At 47.1% G+C, this 15,044-nt stretch overlaps 1 protein-coding gene across 1 annotated transcript in view; it reads left to right on the top strand.

The window, feature by feature from the left end:
• The first annotated feature begins 1,465 nt into the window (after positions 1-1,465).
• The window catches only part of LOC119446599 (alpha-mannosidase 2), a 105,673-nt gene continuing 92,094 nt past the window's right edge, over positions 1,466-15,044 (top strand). The window contains exon 1 of the mRNA XM_037711075.2: positions 1,466-2,278. Coding sequence (XP_037567003.1) covers positions 1,802-2,278 — 477 coding nt within the window. The 5' untranslated portion in view covers positions 1,466-1,801. The remainder of the gene's footprint in view (positions 2,279-15,044) is intronic.

Below are 15,044 nucleotides of genomic sequence, written 5' to 3'. Positions count from 1 at the left end.
ACACCTTTCATATATGTATTTGCAGCTTACATGAAAATGTTACAATACTTGCCAGGGTTTTGCAAAAGTCCTACCTACAAATTAATGCTATATTCTGGAGCGGTATGTCGATTTTGTCCACTTTACATGTATTATTAGGTGAAGTTTAAAAAATTGTGATATTGTGGTTTAGTTGCCAAGTTACACATTTGTAAACTCGATAGTTCGAGTGGCTACAAATTTCAAATAAAAAAAAAATTCTGAAGGCTTAAATAAATACTCTTCCTACAGTGACTAGATCTTTATTTATTTATTTACTATTATTTTCTTGATGCACCAAAGCTAATCAAGATCAGTGCAATGGTTGCTGGGAAAAAATTTCTCCTTTCCTATGTATTTAGATATAGGAGCTCCCGAGCTAAAGCTTCAAGTACAGCAGCTGTTCCACCTGTTAGGACAAACTTTCTGTGACTCGGGCTGCTGGCCAAGTGACTGCAAGCTTAATTTTTTTTTTTTTTTTTTTTTTTTTTCAGCGTGGTCTCTGAAAGGGGTCAGTCAAATCGCGTCAAAAGTGACCACTCTGTGAACTCTTGGAACTTGACAGCTCCGGCCTTCTAAGCGGTAGATGGCACGTCGTGTCACGGCTCACCGTGCCATACGTTCCGGACTCTGTCATCGTTCCCGCGTATGCTTATTACTGTTTGCTGAAGTTACTTGCATAAGCTTCCTACGGAAGCAACATAGCGCTCGCCGCTTGCTCGACGCTGCCGGTTTTTGTCTTTGACCCAGAGAAAAAGTGAGGGAAAGAGTGAGCAGCCCACTTCCAGCGTGCGCAAGCATTCGCTCCACTGCTCCACTTCCACCTGCGGTCGTCTATTTCAAGAGCAGCGCTTCTCTCCAACCACTCTCGGCGGCGGCTCGTTTCGGTGCCACAGCCGCTGCGCGCTTGTTTTCCGAGAGAGCGAGAAAGAGGCGCGGCGAAAAAAAAAAAAAAAAAAAAAAAGAATAACAGAAAGAAAGGAGAGAATGAAGAAACGATAACGCGCGAAGTTCAGTCGCTGCTGCTGCCTGCAAACCCACTTCTCCCTGCCGCGGCATCGCGGTGCGTGCATCAGCCAGTGCATCAGCTGCCGTCCACCCGCGAATGCATGTGCCTTTTGCTGCCTGCGTTTCTCTTCGGTAATGTTTGCATGAAACAGCGCCCGTCTCGTGCTTAAGCGAGTTTCCACCGTAGTTCTGTAAAACTTTAGTAGGAAATTTCGATGCAAAACTCTCCCAATACATTTCACCACTTTCTGTGGTTGTTACAAAAAACTTAGCAGATAGAGCGCCATCTGTGAGCAAGAAGAAAAGGCACATTTTGCCTAGGCTTGCTTTTGGTTGGCGCATTTTAGTTCAAATAATTATTGCAGGTGGCGCGACAAGCTTGAAATAGAATTAGTGTTGTGTCAGTTTTTGAAACGTAAGCATCCGGCTAGTTTTACAACTACGTTTCCTTTAGGAGTCGCGAGTCCCCGCCTCGCATACTCCCCTTTCCCTCGGTTCCTTGTTTTCGGACCGCAGCGCCGCAGCAGCGGCGGTTCGATTTTTCGTCGTCTGCTATGTAGGCCTAACAAAAGCTACGGCCGATCGCCTCGCATCAGCTCGCTCGCTCGCTGCTCCTGCGCTTGCTTGTTCACGCCATGGAAAATCTCGCGTCGACGGCGGCTCCGCTACAGACGTGACTCCCAGAGCTCGTTGGAAGGGGTGTTCCTGTGATTTCTGCTTCACGTGCGCCTCGCTCCATCATGCATTCGAATTTCCCGTTCGCTCGTAGTACCGCATGAATGGTGCAGTGCCATCGGCGTTCTCCCAGCTGAGCGCAGGCGGCGGACGGCCCAGCGTCATGATGTGCGCGAGCCGCAAGGCAAAGGTGCGCGCCCTCGTCGCGGCCTGCCTGGTCGTATGTGCCGCGCTCGTGTTCTTCTACCACTACTCGAACGACGCCGGAGAGTTGTCCGAACTGCATCGCAAACGGCTGTACGGCGATCAGCGGCGGCGGGAGGACTCGGTCAACTTCGTGGACGACAAGGCGCAGTCGTCGCCGAAGTCGTCGTTCACGTGGCCGTGGGCCAAGCGGGATACGTTGACCGCTGCCGGCGATTGCCGTGCCTTGAAAGTGCGGCGCGATGTGGATTTCCACACTCCCGACGTCTACCCGACGCTCAACTTCAAGCCTCAGTCGAGGAGCTACTGGAATCAGACCTTCGAGAACCGCTATTACGAAACGAGAAAGCAATGGGCCAAGCTACCGTTGGAGGTAAGAAAATCGAGACTTTTGTGTTGTATATCTGCGGGTGTTCGCGCGCTTGGCACCAGTTCTCGTTGCGGCAAGATCAAATTATCGCGGGAGGGGGCTTTCCCGCGACGAGGACGTTATCTCTCTCGAAGGGAGGATGTAGCTGCCTGCTGTCGGCAATAGGTATGCGCGCGCTTCGCGTTCCGTTGACACCTTGCCGAACTGAACCGTTTGGCGGTACGCGTACGTAATATAACCGCGGTCGTGTGTTGCATGTGTTTGTGTACAAGATTAGCCGTTTCGCATACGTAAACCAGTCCACGGTTCCTTCCGCTTTTTAGCACGATCAGCGATGATTTAAATTGTAAATGTAACGAGCGCGAATCCGCTATGGGGGGTATGTATGCGTTGCTCTCCTGTTACCAGTGGTATAGTCCAGTCATTTCTCAGTTTAACCATTTGTATTTAAAGCAGTAGATTAGTTGAAAGATATATCGCATGTTTCTTGCTTCCTGTTTACTTGCTCTTTCTACCACCTCCCCGGGTAGTTATTGCGCAAGTGTCGAATCGATGCGCGAACGTTTGCTAATTCATCGCGCCGTGATTGGATCGATTTGCGAGCGCTGGGATTGAGAAAAGAAAAAAAAAAAGAAAGAAAAAAAATTTCTAGGGGGAAATGTTCGACAGCCATGCTTATCGTCTCGAAAAATGTTTCGATCGTTACGTAATTGGTGAGGCGAGCTGCAAAGTGACGTTTTATAGAGCGGTGTACAAATTTGCTGCTCAAAAAAAAAAAATAATAATAATAATAAAAAATTCAGTTATTAACGCACTGTGCAGGAGAACGAGTATTTAGTTTCATCATCTTTGTCAGACATTGTAAAGAAAAATGTCGTTTTGCGTAATATTACCGCTGCCGTTATAGCCTTGATAAGATAATGAAGTACCAGTTGATTCCTTGTCGCGCCGCGCTGTTTCGCCCGTAAGAACTATCGTGGAAATACTTCAGGGGATGGCGAGAATACGTTAGGTGTCGTGTCCGAGTAGCGCGGCGCGCATCAGTTCATTTCACCAGCAATCAGCCGCCGTTTTCGTCGTTGCAAATATGCTACGGGTGATAAATTTTAAGTTCTACAGAATTTTTAAAATGTCATTTGTGGCAGATAGCATAATTCAATTCCTTGAGTTGCACTATTCAAAGAGGCGGACATTACTTGCACGAGAAATGGAAACACATAATCAACTAATTGACAGAAATTCACTGATTAACTTCTTGATTAATTACTTTATGACACATATTCTAATTTACGAATTGTAACCGGCTATAGTTAATTTGCAAGGCATAACCACTAGAAACACATTTTAAGGATGGCACAGGTTTCGAGATATGCGCCATAATACTCGCGGTAAAAAATGCGCTGTTGTTCCACTTACTTTTTAACGAAACGCTCTTTCGTGCATTGAAGCACAAAAGTAACTGGAACGCCCATGTATTTCGTCGCACACTTTGGCAATGGATATCTCGAAACTGGTGTCATCCTGAACATTAATTTTTAGTGGATACGCCTTGCAGACTCACCGGCTTCATTTCGTAAATTGCAACATGTGCCGTAAGGTAATCAATTAAGAAGTTAATTAGTGCATTTTCGTTAATGAGTTGAATATGTTTTTATTTCTCGTGCAAGTAATGTCCGCATCTTTGAATATTCCAGCTCAAGGAATGGAATTATGCTATCTGCCACAAGTGATTTTTAAAGATTCTGTGGCAAACCGTTGCACACATGCTAGCATGATAGTGCGATTATTTGAAATGTCGACCTCCATGTTTCTTTCTTAGACACGCGTTTACATCAGCATGCTTCAAGCAAATAAATTCTGTTAGTGTTTCGGAAAAAAAGAAGAAAGGTACACCATGTGTTACGTAGAGTGTCCTGAAATGTTTAATATTCGAGCCCACACCTGGCGTTTGCGTATGACGCAAGGGAGATTGTATGACGTCTCATTATTGTCCGGCCTCTCGTGCCTTATACAATGTCTCGGAGATACCGGTTCTGTTTTAATTACTCGAGGTAATTAATCTGCTCGCGAGCGCCGCAGTACCTCTTTTTTTTTTTTTTTAATTTGCCTGAGACGATTTTTGGACCTCGTACTAACTTGGACTCTCCGATCTGAACCGCACTTACCGGAGATGCTTGGGTCGGTGGCATTTGTATACCTTTATAAAATGTTCTCTCGTGATTTCATTAACTGTGCCTGTAACTGTGCTTTGTTTGAAGCAAGCAGCTCGAAAGAAAAATTTAAAAAAAAGGAGCGACAGAGTGAGGAGACGAACACAGTGCCCAGTTCGTGCTTTCATTCGGCCGTATTATTTTTCCGCGCTGCTTGCCTCAATAAGGGAATACCCACTCGCCTATAGCAAACCATCCTTCTGAGGTATATGCGAGGCGGCGACGTGCAGTATGCGCGTCGTAATCTCGCAACACCTCGTTGTTCGACGACAAATACAATGTTGGGCACTTGTGCTACGTGCGAGCTGTTATTCAGAAAACATTAAAAAAAAATCTCTGACGTGTGTATGTTTTAGCATTTGAAAATGTCGCACTGGGCGCCCGTTTCATCGGTCATACGGAGTACTAAAATAGACAAGGCCCACGTGTCGTGTGTATAACATATCGCGGTTTTCTTCGCTGGTAAGTCGCTCCGGGGAGATCGCGTTATTTAAGGACACCGCTTTGCTCGATGTATGCCAGGGAAATAGCCTCGTCCGCTACTACATTTCCGACTGAATCGAGACCTTTTCGCTACTTGGCTGATGTCGTTGCAACGCGACAACGTTTCACGGTCGCTCCAATTGGCTTTACGTGGCAGTCGCCTTTTCGTATGCGGACGCTTGTGAAATAATCGTTATTCTCCATGCCACCTGTCGACTGCCCTCCTCTGTCTTCTGGAAGCCAGTTGGTGTCGTTGATTCTTTTGAAGACGTCATCCCAGCTCTAAACGGAATAAAAACGTGTTGCAATGATTGCAAAGATGGTGGGTAGAAAGTACAATGATATCTATAATTCATTGGTTGAATAGAGCGTGTTGATTGTCGAAGAACGTCAGGCTGCTTTCGTAGGTTTTTTTGTTATTATTTCTATAATAAGAAAACGAACGATCTCTATGGCAACAAATATGAAAGGCTGTTTTATTTCGTCCGCCTCCTTTTTTTTCTTTTTTTAGCTGTGATGAAAGCCTCATAAATTGGTATCAACCTCAGGATACCTACCACATGGACACATCTTGGGCATCGACCTCGGCTTTATATGCGCCCCAGTGTCAGTCCAAGTCTGCTGCACGTCTCTTAATTCGGCACTCTGCTTTCCTCCTCTCCTTTTCGCCATACTCCTCTCCGCTATTCCTTTTCGCGCTCACTTCGCTATCGCCGTCTTTCATCCCCCGCTGCGCTCCGCGTTCGCTGTTTCATGCTTCGCTGTGCTCGTTCGCTCGGTTACGCCGACGCTCAACGCAGGACGTTTTGCAAACTTGGCTGTGCACAGGCGCGATACCAGTGTCTTATCACTGAGGCTCGGCTTATATCCGAGCCGCGTCCAATGCTGGTCGCTTGTGCCTTCGTACTTGTCGAATGACCGTCGCTCAATAAATGCAGTAAGCCCATTGCGCCAGTCGTTCGCCAGCCTAACTTTATTCGCAGTAGGTAGCAGTGATGCATGACATAGCAGAGCGCAGACACGAACAGGTCGACATATCCACGCGGATACCAAATGGATATATACCAAGCGGCAAGGACAAGCGCTTTCCTTGTCTGTTCCGCGGTTTTGTCCTCGTTCAAGAAGTCGCACTGTTATACTGCGAATACTGCACTACTATCGCCTTACTGCAATGGCGGCAGTAGTGTTACTACGTAGTACTGCCTGCAGCCACGCAGAACATGATGAGAGACACGTGTACTAGCAGTACGTGTGCCTGTAACGCGGACGTATAGAATAAATGTATGCTATAGTCGGTCTCCAGCTGTGCAGACCTTGGATGGATTATTTTCAGCAGATGCACAGCTGCGTCGCGAGCCCCGTTACTCTGGTGCCGTTGTTCCTTTCCAAATCAAACTCATCTAAGCTTTCTTTTGTTTTCCACCTGTCTTTCTGGCGCTGTGAACATTCATAATTTTGATCCTAGATGAAAATAAGGACAAAAGGTAAATGATTAGATTATGGGTTTTAACGTGCCAAACCATTCTGATTATGAGGCACGCCGTAGTGGGGGACTCCGGAAATTTTGACCAACCTGGGGTTCCCTTTAACGTGCAACTAAATCTAAGTATCACGGGTGTTTGTCGCATTTCGCCCCCATCGAATTGCGGACCGCCGTGGCCGGGATTCGATCACCGCGACTACCCTCGTGCTCATCACCCAACACCATAGCCACTGACAACCACGGCGGGTAAAAAAGGTGGGGAACGAACCCACGTCTTCGCATTACGCGTGCGATGCTCTCACCATTGAGCTACCGCGGAACCGTTTTTCCATCCACTTTCTGGGGTATTTATGTTTTACAACTAGAAATAACCCTGGGAGTGTTAGCCAGTGCCATCATCCACAAACCTAGGGGCGGATGTGGAACATCCTTTCTGCCGCAGGCGTCACGAGCACGTGATCTTTTTTGGGTGATGGCAACTGGTCAATAAACCCACATATGCTCCCTGAAGGCATCAATGTTGCCGGATTCGAGCCCTCGTTATGTAATGAACGAGAAGAAAGGGAACCGAGGGGCCCGATTTTTATTAATCATATTATAAGAAGCCAACAAACATTGACACCAAGAACAACATAGGGGAAATTACTTGCACACAGTAATTGAATTAAAGAAATGATAAATTAATGGAAATGAAAACGGATGAAAAAACAACTGTCCGCAGGTGGGGAACGAACCCACGTCTTCGCATTACGCGTGCGATGCTCTCACCATTGAGCTACCGCGGAACCGTTTTTCCATCCACTTTCTGGGGTATTTATGTTTTACAACTAGAAATAACCCTGGGAGTGTTAGCCAGTGCCATCATCCACAAACCTAGGGGCGGATGTGGAACATCCTTTCTGCCGCAGGCGTCACGAGCACGTGATCTTTTTTGGGTGATGGCAACTGGTCAATAAACCCACATATGCTCCCTGAAGGCATCAATGTTGCCGGATTCGAGCCCTCGTTATGTAATGACGAGAAGAAAGGGAACCGAGGGGCCCGATTTTTATTAATCATATTATAAGAAGCCAACAAACATTGACACCAAGAACAACATAGGGGAAATTACTTGCACACAGTAATTGAATTAAAGAAATGATAAATTAATGGAAATGAAAACGGATGAAAAAACAACTGTCCGCAGGTGGGGAACGAACCCACGTCTTCGCATTACGCGTGCGATGCTCTCACCATTGAGCTACCGCGGAACCGTTTTTCCATCCACTTTCTGGGGTATTTATGTTTTACAACTAGAAATAACCCTAGAATATAATAACTAGAAAATAAACTAGAATATATATATATATATATATATATATATATATATATTAAATACTCCGTGGTGGCTCAGTCAGCTAAGGCGTTGCGCTGCTGAGCGCGAGATCGCGGGATCGAATCCCGGCCGCGGCGGCCGCATTTCGATGGAGGCGAAATGCAAAAACGCCCGTGTGCTTGCGTTGTAGCGCACGTTAAAGAAACCCTGGTCGTCAAACTTAATCCGGAGCCCTCCACTACGGCGTGCCTCATAATCAGAACTGGTTTTCGCACGTTAAACCATAGAAAGAAGTATATATTAATTGCTTTACGGAAAATATCGCAATTTACAAATTGCAGCCTGTGAGTTTGCAAGACGCATCCATTCGAAATGAATTTTCAGCATGAGACCAGTTTCGAGATAATATTTTTCGAAGTATGGGATGAAATACGAGTGTTCCGGTTACTTTTGTGCTTCAATGCATAGAAGAGTGTTTTATTAAGAGTATATACAAGTGGACCAACATTTAATTCTTACGGTGAATTTGATGGCTCATATCGCCAAACTGGTGCCATCCTGGAAATTCATTCCAAGGATTACGCCTGACAATCTCACCGGCTACAATTCGTAAAATGCAATATGTGCCGTAATGTAATTAAGACGGTAATTAGTGCATTTTAAAAATTAGTTGAATATCTGTTTCAAATTTTCGTGCAAGTAATGTCCGCCTCTCCGAACAATCCAGCTGAAAGACTAGAATTATGTTATCTGCAACCGGCGATATTTTTAAATTCCATAAAATTTAAAAGTGATCAACCTCTATAGAGCCGCGATGCCAAGAAGACGTCGGACTATCGACTGAAATAGTTCTCGCTTCGACAGAATATACTTTGTTGCTACCAAGGTTTCCAGATTCTGTTAATTGGGAGGTCAGGAGTGCGGACCGCTCTACAGAATGCATTTTCCCTACTGAAAGCCGTTGTATAACACACCACCTATACTCTATAAAGGCGCGCAGCGTTTGACGTGTGTTCTGAACTGGTCGTAATGAACAGGGCACAATTACTTTCTGCGCTTTCGAACAATTCTGGCAACGCACTGTCGTTGCGGGGTCGACAGATATTTAATTATAAAAATAATTAAAAAAAACGCTATATACAAAATTTGTGTGGTCGCGGCACTCTTTTTAAAGCCCAATGATTATTATTGCAGAATCAGTCTGCAAACCGAGCGGGCTGTGGCCTTTATTCTCGGACTCCACACCGCGCCTGTACCTGGCACCGGCGACGCTGATCATAATAGCATAAAACATTTGCAGATCCCACGCATTGTGGGTATCGATGTTATGCAAATTTCAGGCCACGTCCAGCATTGTTTCAAAGGTTTACCAGGTGGATCAATGTGTTTGTGCGAAGCAAGTAATTAATTGTGTGTGTGACGCGAGCCTCTTTACAGGACGACAGAAGCAAGACGGAGACGGTGTATAGTCGACGATGGTGTGACGGCATTACTACAGTTTTTTCTTATTACGAAAGCGCCGCGCACTACACGCGTTCTGCTGCAGCATGTATACTCTCGGCGACGGGGCGCAGCGGTTTAACGTGGCATGTCTATACGCGTCATGCGGGAGACACGCCACTTGTTACATTGTTTTCGACGTGTGGTTTCAGCTTTCGAGCGCTATACGCCGTATACTGCCGCCAGTGAAATGAGAACAACAGAAGGAAAGGAAACGTGAAGGCGACGTCGCACTGTAGCAAGTTGTCAGACCGTGTCGACGTCGTCGCCTTCGTTGCATGCGGGATCCGTGGTTTCGAGTGCGTGGGATGTGAGCTTGCTCTGCGGATCTTGCACTGCCGGCCGGCGTCCTCTCGTTGCTCCCTTCGTTCTCCAAGCGCCCCGTAACTTCTCGCCAGCTCTCGTTTCGTTGCCTGTAGTATACTGCTACAGCTCGGCAGCCGCACATGTGGTAGCTGTCTCGCGACCTGTCTATCACGCGCCGCTCGCTTGCTTCGCTGAGCGCAGCAGCGCGACTGCGTGGGGTTTGCGCACTTTTGACGGGCTCTGTTCCGGCTTCCTCGCGTTAAATGAAATGATGGGGATTAGCCTGTTAAGCGTTCCAAAGGTACAGCCATGAACGCGTTCCTCAACGTGAAACCTGAGAACTTGCAAAGTTTTTTCGAGCAACGACAAGGAAAGGGACAACCAAGTGTCGGCGCTAAAGAAGACAAGGTCGACGTACATGGTGGTTCAAATGAATCGATAATTAAATCATATCTCTCTATTCTGTCTCGTTTTCATGCTCGTTAGTCACTCATTTCGTATCTTATTGGTATCGTATTTCACGCCCAATTACGTCGACCTTGTCTTTAGCTTTTTGGTTGAGCTTTTGACCACTTGGTTGAGCTTTTTTTTTTTTTTTAAGTGGTTACATGATAGACAGATCCCAGATACGCCAAACCAATGTGGAACGAGCAGAGAAGACCTTATCTTCGAGAAGCACGCTATAACGCAAAAGTATTTTATAGCATCATTATGATACCGCGATGGCGTAGTTGACGCATGTAGTGGAACTGAGCCTAAGAATGGAACGTGGTCCTTGGCCATGTCGATAAAAAGTAAGCTACTTGTGCAGAATTTTGTAACAGTAATCCACCGGACGACTGCGGTTTATCAGCGAAACTTTTGTGGCGAGAAGCGCGCTACTGGGGGTATCCGATTAATTTGGACCGCTGCAGGCGCGCATGAGCATTTCCTGGTAAGCGTTGGTCGAGGCACATACTGAAACAGCGCGCTCAGACTACGAGAATCGACAGTGACGAGCTTTCGTATTTAGTTCGTGAAAAGGGCGGAAAAGAAGAAGATAAAAAATGTCACAGTTTCGCCCTAAGGGCGAAGCAATGAATGCGATAGCAACACAGCAATGTCATACGAAGTAAGGTGAGCGGCTTTGGTAGCAATATGAATTGTAGTTAACATGAGCTGATTAAGTAAGCAGGTGTGCTGCGGCGTAAGTAGACCGACATGAAGAGAGACTCGATGACCACAAGAAGGCGCGTGTGAAACGGTGGTGTTGATGAGAAGCGCTTCCCGTGGGCAGCGCGTGCGAAGGGACACACCTGTAGCGCTGCACTGCCGATCCGGGCAGCATTGCATGTGCAGCGTGCGTTGGAAAATGTGGCCCGACTATTACTAACTGAATGAACAAGCGTGGTGTGAGCGCGCACAAACAAACATGAATAGATAACACTGAATGACTGCAGACAACGACCGTGAAAACTCTGGCAGCAAGCGCGTACGCCGCAGCGGCGAAGGTTCGTGCGGTCTATCGCTTCAACGGAAACTGAGTGGCGAATGCACGGCGCATAAAGGTCAGAGCCGTGTGGAGATAAGGGACAGTGCGAGCGAGCGACGAGCGCGGCTGTTGGCAGAGTAAAAGTGCGCCCCCCCCCCCCCCCCCCCCGCTCCCTCCGGCGCTGGCTTCCCGCTTCCTTGCTTGCGCGTGGGAGATTGAGTGCGTTCGCTCTCCGTGATAGCGCGCGTCCCCGCACGTTTCCGCTCGGGCATACGGCACGCGGCGAAGATTTTATCTATAGGGAACCTCCCGGCGACGACGACGGCGACGCCGACGGCAGAAATCCGGTTGAAGTGTCCATATAATTGCTATCGCAATAAAAAAAAAAAAAGGGGGGGGGGGGGTAGATCGACCGGGGCCCCAAAAAACGCATTGGTTCCGAGTTGGATTCCCCGATTTCTAGATATTTCTTCAACTGCTAAGTTTTCTTTCTGAGAAACTCGTATGGGATTCCTTTGTTTCTTCGTACTACTCTCAGCGAGACGACGCGTTTTGTTTTCCGTGAAATTTACTCCGCCTTGCAAATTTCTGCGAGGCTGATTTGATCCGTTTAGTGCGTGTTTCGTGTGCGCTGTTTCAGTGTGAACAGATACCAACTTGTCCATCCCTTCTATAGGAATGCTTGGCGCCATTATGAATAATTCCTAATGAGTTTTCATTATTTCATTATTCACTACGAATTAAGGCTACAGCATATATGGGCTTCGGCGTTTGCGCAACGCTTTATAAAAAGCACGTCTTCTGACATTGAAATGGAAATAGGGGGAAGACGGGGTGTAGTTACGGTGTTTAACGTCTCAAAGCTACTCACGGACCATGATGAAAGCCGTATAGTAAGTAGGAGGTGGTGGAGGTAAGGGATTCCGGATTATGCCTCGACCACCTGGGTTTCTTTTATAACCTGCACCCAGAGCACAGCATGCACATGAGCGGGGTATTTGTTTTTCTTTACGTATATATTTGTATGTAAACATTCCGCCTCCATCGGAATGCAGCCTCCACGGCGAGAAAACGAACCTGTAGTCTCGTGGTATATATAAGCTTTCGCGCGTACTGTAGCTGTGTTCGAAGTCAATCAGCTCGACGTGCATGATCCGGTGTGCGAGCATACCGTCGCAAATCTGCCGCTTCTCCTTCTGGCCGGTGCGCCGATGGCAGCAAAGCGCCTTGTTGCGCCGGCGTGTAGCGTATACACTGCACGCCTTCCGGGCAGCCCCAGGCTTCGCCGCCGCTTCCTTGGCTTCTGCTGCTGCTACGCGGTGGGCGTCGCATACGCCCCGCTAGGGCCCAAGGTCTTTCCGCGCTGACCTTCAGCCGTTGTCGCGGCCGAGCTGAGGCGAAGCGAAGCGAATCTCGGGCGCTGACTTCTTAGATACGCGCTGTCGGAGACCCAGTATCGCGTGCCGCTTCTCTTCCTTTGCTTCGGCGGTTAACGACGTCCCCTGCGCGCTTTGTTCTCGTCACGGGAGTTTGTTTTTTTCTCTCTTTAGATGTGGCAGGAGTTCCCCCTTTTTCCTTGTCGTGGAGCGTCGTTGATTATGAGCGAATTATACAAAACCCGTCCACGTTTGCGACGGGCGCGCATGTGTGTGCCCACGGTGGCAAAAGATTACGGTAGACTTCGGACCGCACAATGAGCAGTAATTTGGGGTAGTGAACTTTTTATTGCGATATCATGCTCCGATGGCTACCGCTCATTTCTCTTTTTCTTTTTTTTTTCATTGTCGCCGTCTTTGTATAAATTATGCATATTTTTATACCCTTTGTACCCCTCCTCCCTCTATCTTCGCTTCCAGCTCCCTCATCCCTCCAACTCCTCCTCTCTGCTGGCCGTTGTTCAGTTGCCCACATAAAGGCTACATTATAGTTACGAAGCGGTCGGTAATCCTTCCCTTCTTCATCTTCTTTATTCCCCCTTCCGACATGAACAACCACCACTGACAGTGCATTTCGACGCTTCGTGAAGGGCAAAATAGTCGATATGGTCAGAAAGCAGACGACCTGCGCAAGACGGCACGCGTCGTCTGGTGCTGGTTTATAGCGAGTCTTCATATACGCACAAGCGTAGGCGTGCGTATGAAAACCTGCATGCTCGAAATAACCTTCAACGCAGACATTGCAGAGCGAGACGGTTTGAGCTTAGTTATTTTGTTTGTTAAAGTAAGGCACTTAAGTTTGACAGTTGCACGAACCGTTCGGGCAAAATAGGATACATTATCATTTCGAATCTACAGCCGACATCGATCTTGAGCCTACATTCGAGAAATCTGTGGCAGAAAGAAAAAAGAGAGTGTCCGTGAATATAAGCTGAGAAAAACAGCAAGACTCACCAAGTTTTGGTATCGGAAACACAATTCATTCGTGCATTATCTAGATACTAAGCCACTTAACCTTCTCGCATTGAGAAGAACTGACTGTTCAGATATAGTTGGTCTTGCATATCTCTTGAAGGGACTTAACGCTAAAGGAGCGCTCGTCCGAACCCGCTACCTCGAGCTTAGCAGCGCAACGCTGTAGCCACTAAGCTATACCGTTGCTGCTTCAAGTTCCACTTAGTGTTTCTCGCAGCCGATTAACACAGGTGGCTCGCGAATTTCCGGTGAAACGAAGGAAAACGATCGACTTTCCCGCATAAACTTACCTCATGGACTTCTGTATTAGCCGCATTAATTGCACCTGGTCCCTATAAATGCTTAACAAGCTTTGAAGGAAAAGAAACTAAGAATATAGCGTGCGTAACAACCTCGAGCTCGCGGTGAACGTAATCAATACTGCTCCGTGCTGTAGAACGATACATGGTTAGACGCCTTCTGTATGGCACAACTCCAAGTTCTTTCTATTTTTTCCCCCGCGTAGTCCGTCGACGTGACCACTCGAATGTAGTCGTGTATAGTAATAACTATATAGCCGTGCCGGAATGCTATATGCAAAAAAAAAAAAAAAATCACTCGGGAACGCACGTAACCGAGCCTCACAGCAGCGATAACCCGAAGACGTGGGTTTGGGCAACGACGTGAATGCAAGTCTGTATATACATCCTTGCTCTTCGCCTCTTCATTAATATGCACGTCGCGCTCCTGATTTCTGACTCTGCACTTGTTGTATACTATAGATTAACCGCCGCGGACACGCGCGCGATATAAATGCATGGTATGCCTCTAATCGTTGCGCGAAAACATGTCTTCAACGTTTCTTCCTTTCTTTTTCTTTCTTTCTTATTTGTTCTGGAACCGCATCTAAGAACACAGGCCGAGGCCGAAGGCGACACGTCTGATGGTACCCCTTGTTGCATAGACATATAGGACGCGAGTACTTTTGCATTTTGCCTACAACCGAAAGAGGCCACCGCGACACCAAATCGAACACGCGCTCTCATGTTCGGCCGTAGAACGTGCCTTGTACCGTATGTGTAGACACCGCGGAGGTCATCGTAATCAATCATTGCAAAAACCCACGGATGACGGTCCGTTGCATCACAACGGAGCGTCTTTTTGCATTATTTTTTTTTTAAAGTCAACAAAAAGTGAGCGGTAAGACAATAGACTGTCGCTTTAACGACATTGTTTTTAAAGGAAATGCTCATGTTCAACAACCGTGGCGGCACCAAGGAGGCTTAAAAAAAAAAAAAAAAAAAAAAAAAAAACACCCTCCTTGGGGGGCACACGTCGAAGGGTCTATATCGCGCGCACGAAAGCCTGCCCTCGTACAATACTGAGAGTATATATATATAATTTCTCCTTAAGTTTCGGAGAGGTTTTCTTTTAGCGACCTCTCCGAAACGTTCACCGTTTGTTCAGCGTTTCTTGACTACGTACACGCAGAGCTGTAAGGATGTGCCCGCCTCCTTAGCGCAAGCTTTTGAAGCAGCTTGCCAACGTCTCATTAGCAGGAATCGTATCCCATCGCGGGAACTTTGCAACAGCTGTGTGGCAGGTGTGACG

This window comes from Dermacentor silvarum, chromosome 3, assembly GCF_013339745.2.
Source record: "Dermacentor silvarum isolate Dsil-2018 chromosome 3, BIME_Dsil_1.4, whole genome shotgun sequence".
Taxonomy (NCBI): Eukaryota; Metazoa; Arthropoda; class Arachnida; order Ixodida; family Ixodidae; genus Dermacentor; species Dermacentor silvarum.
The sequence above is the reverse complement of the archived record's forward strand: the minus strand, read 5'-3'. Positions and strand labels throughout refer to the sequence as shown.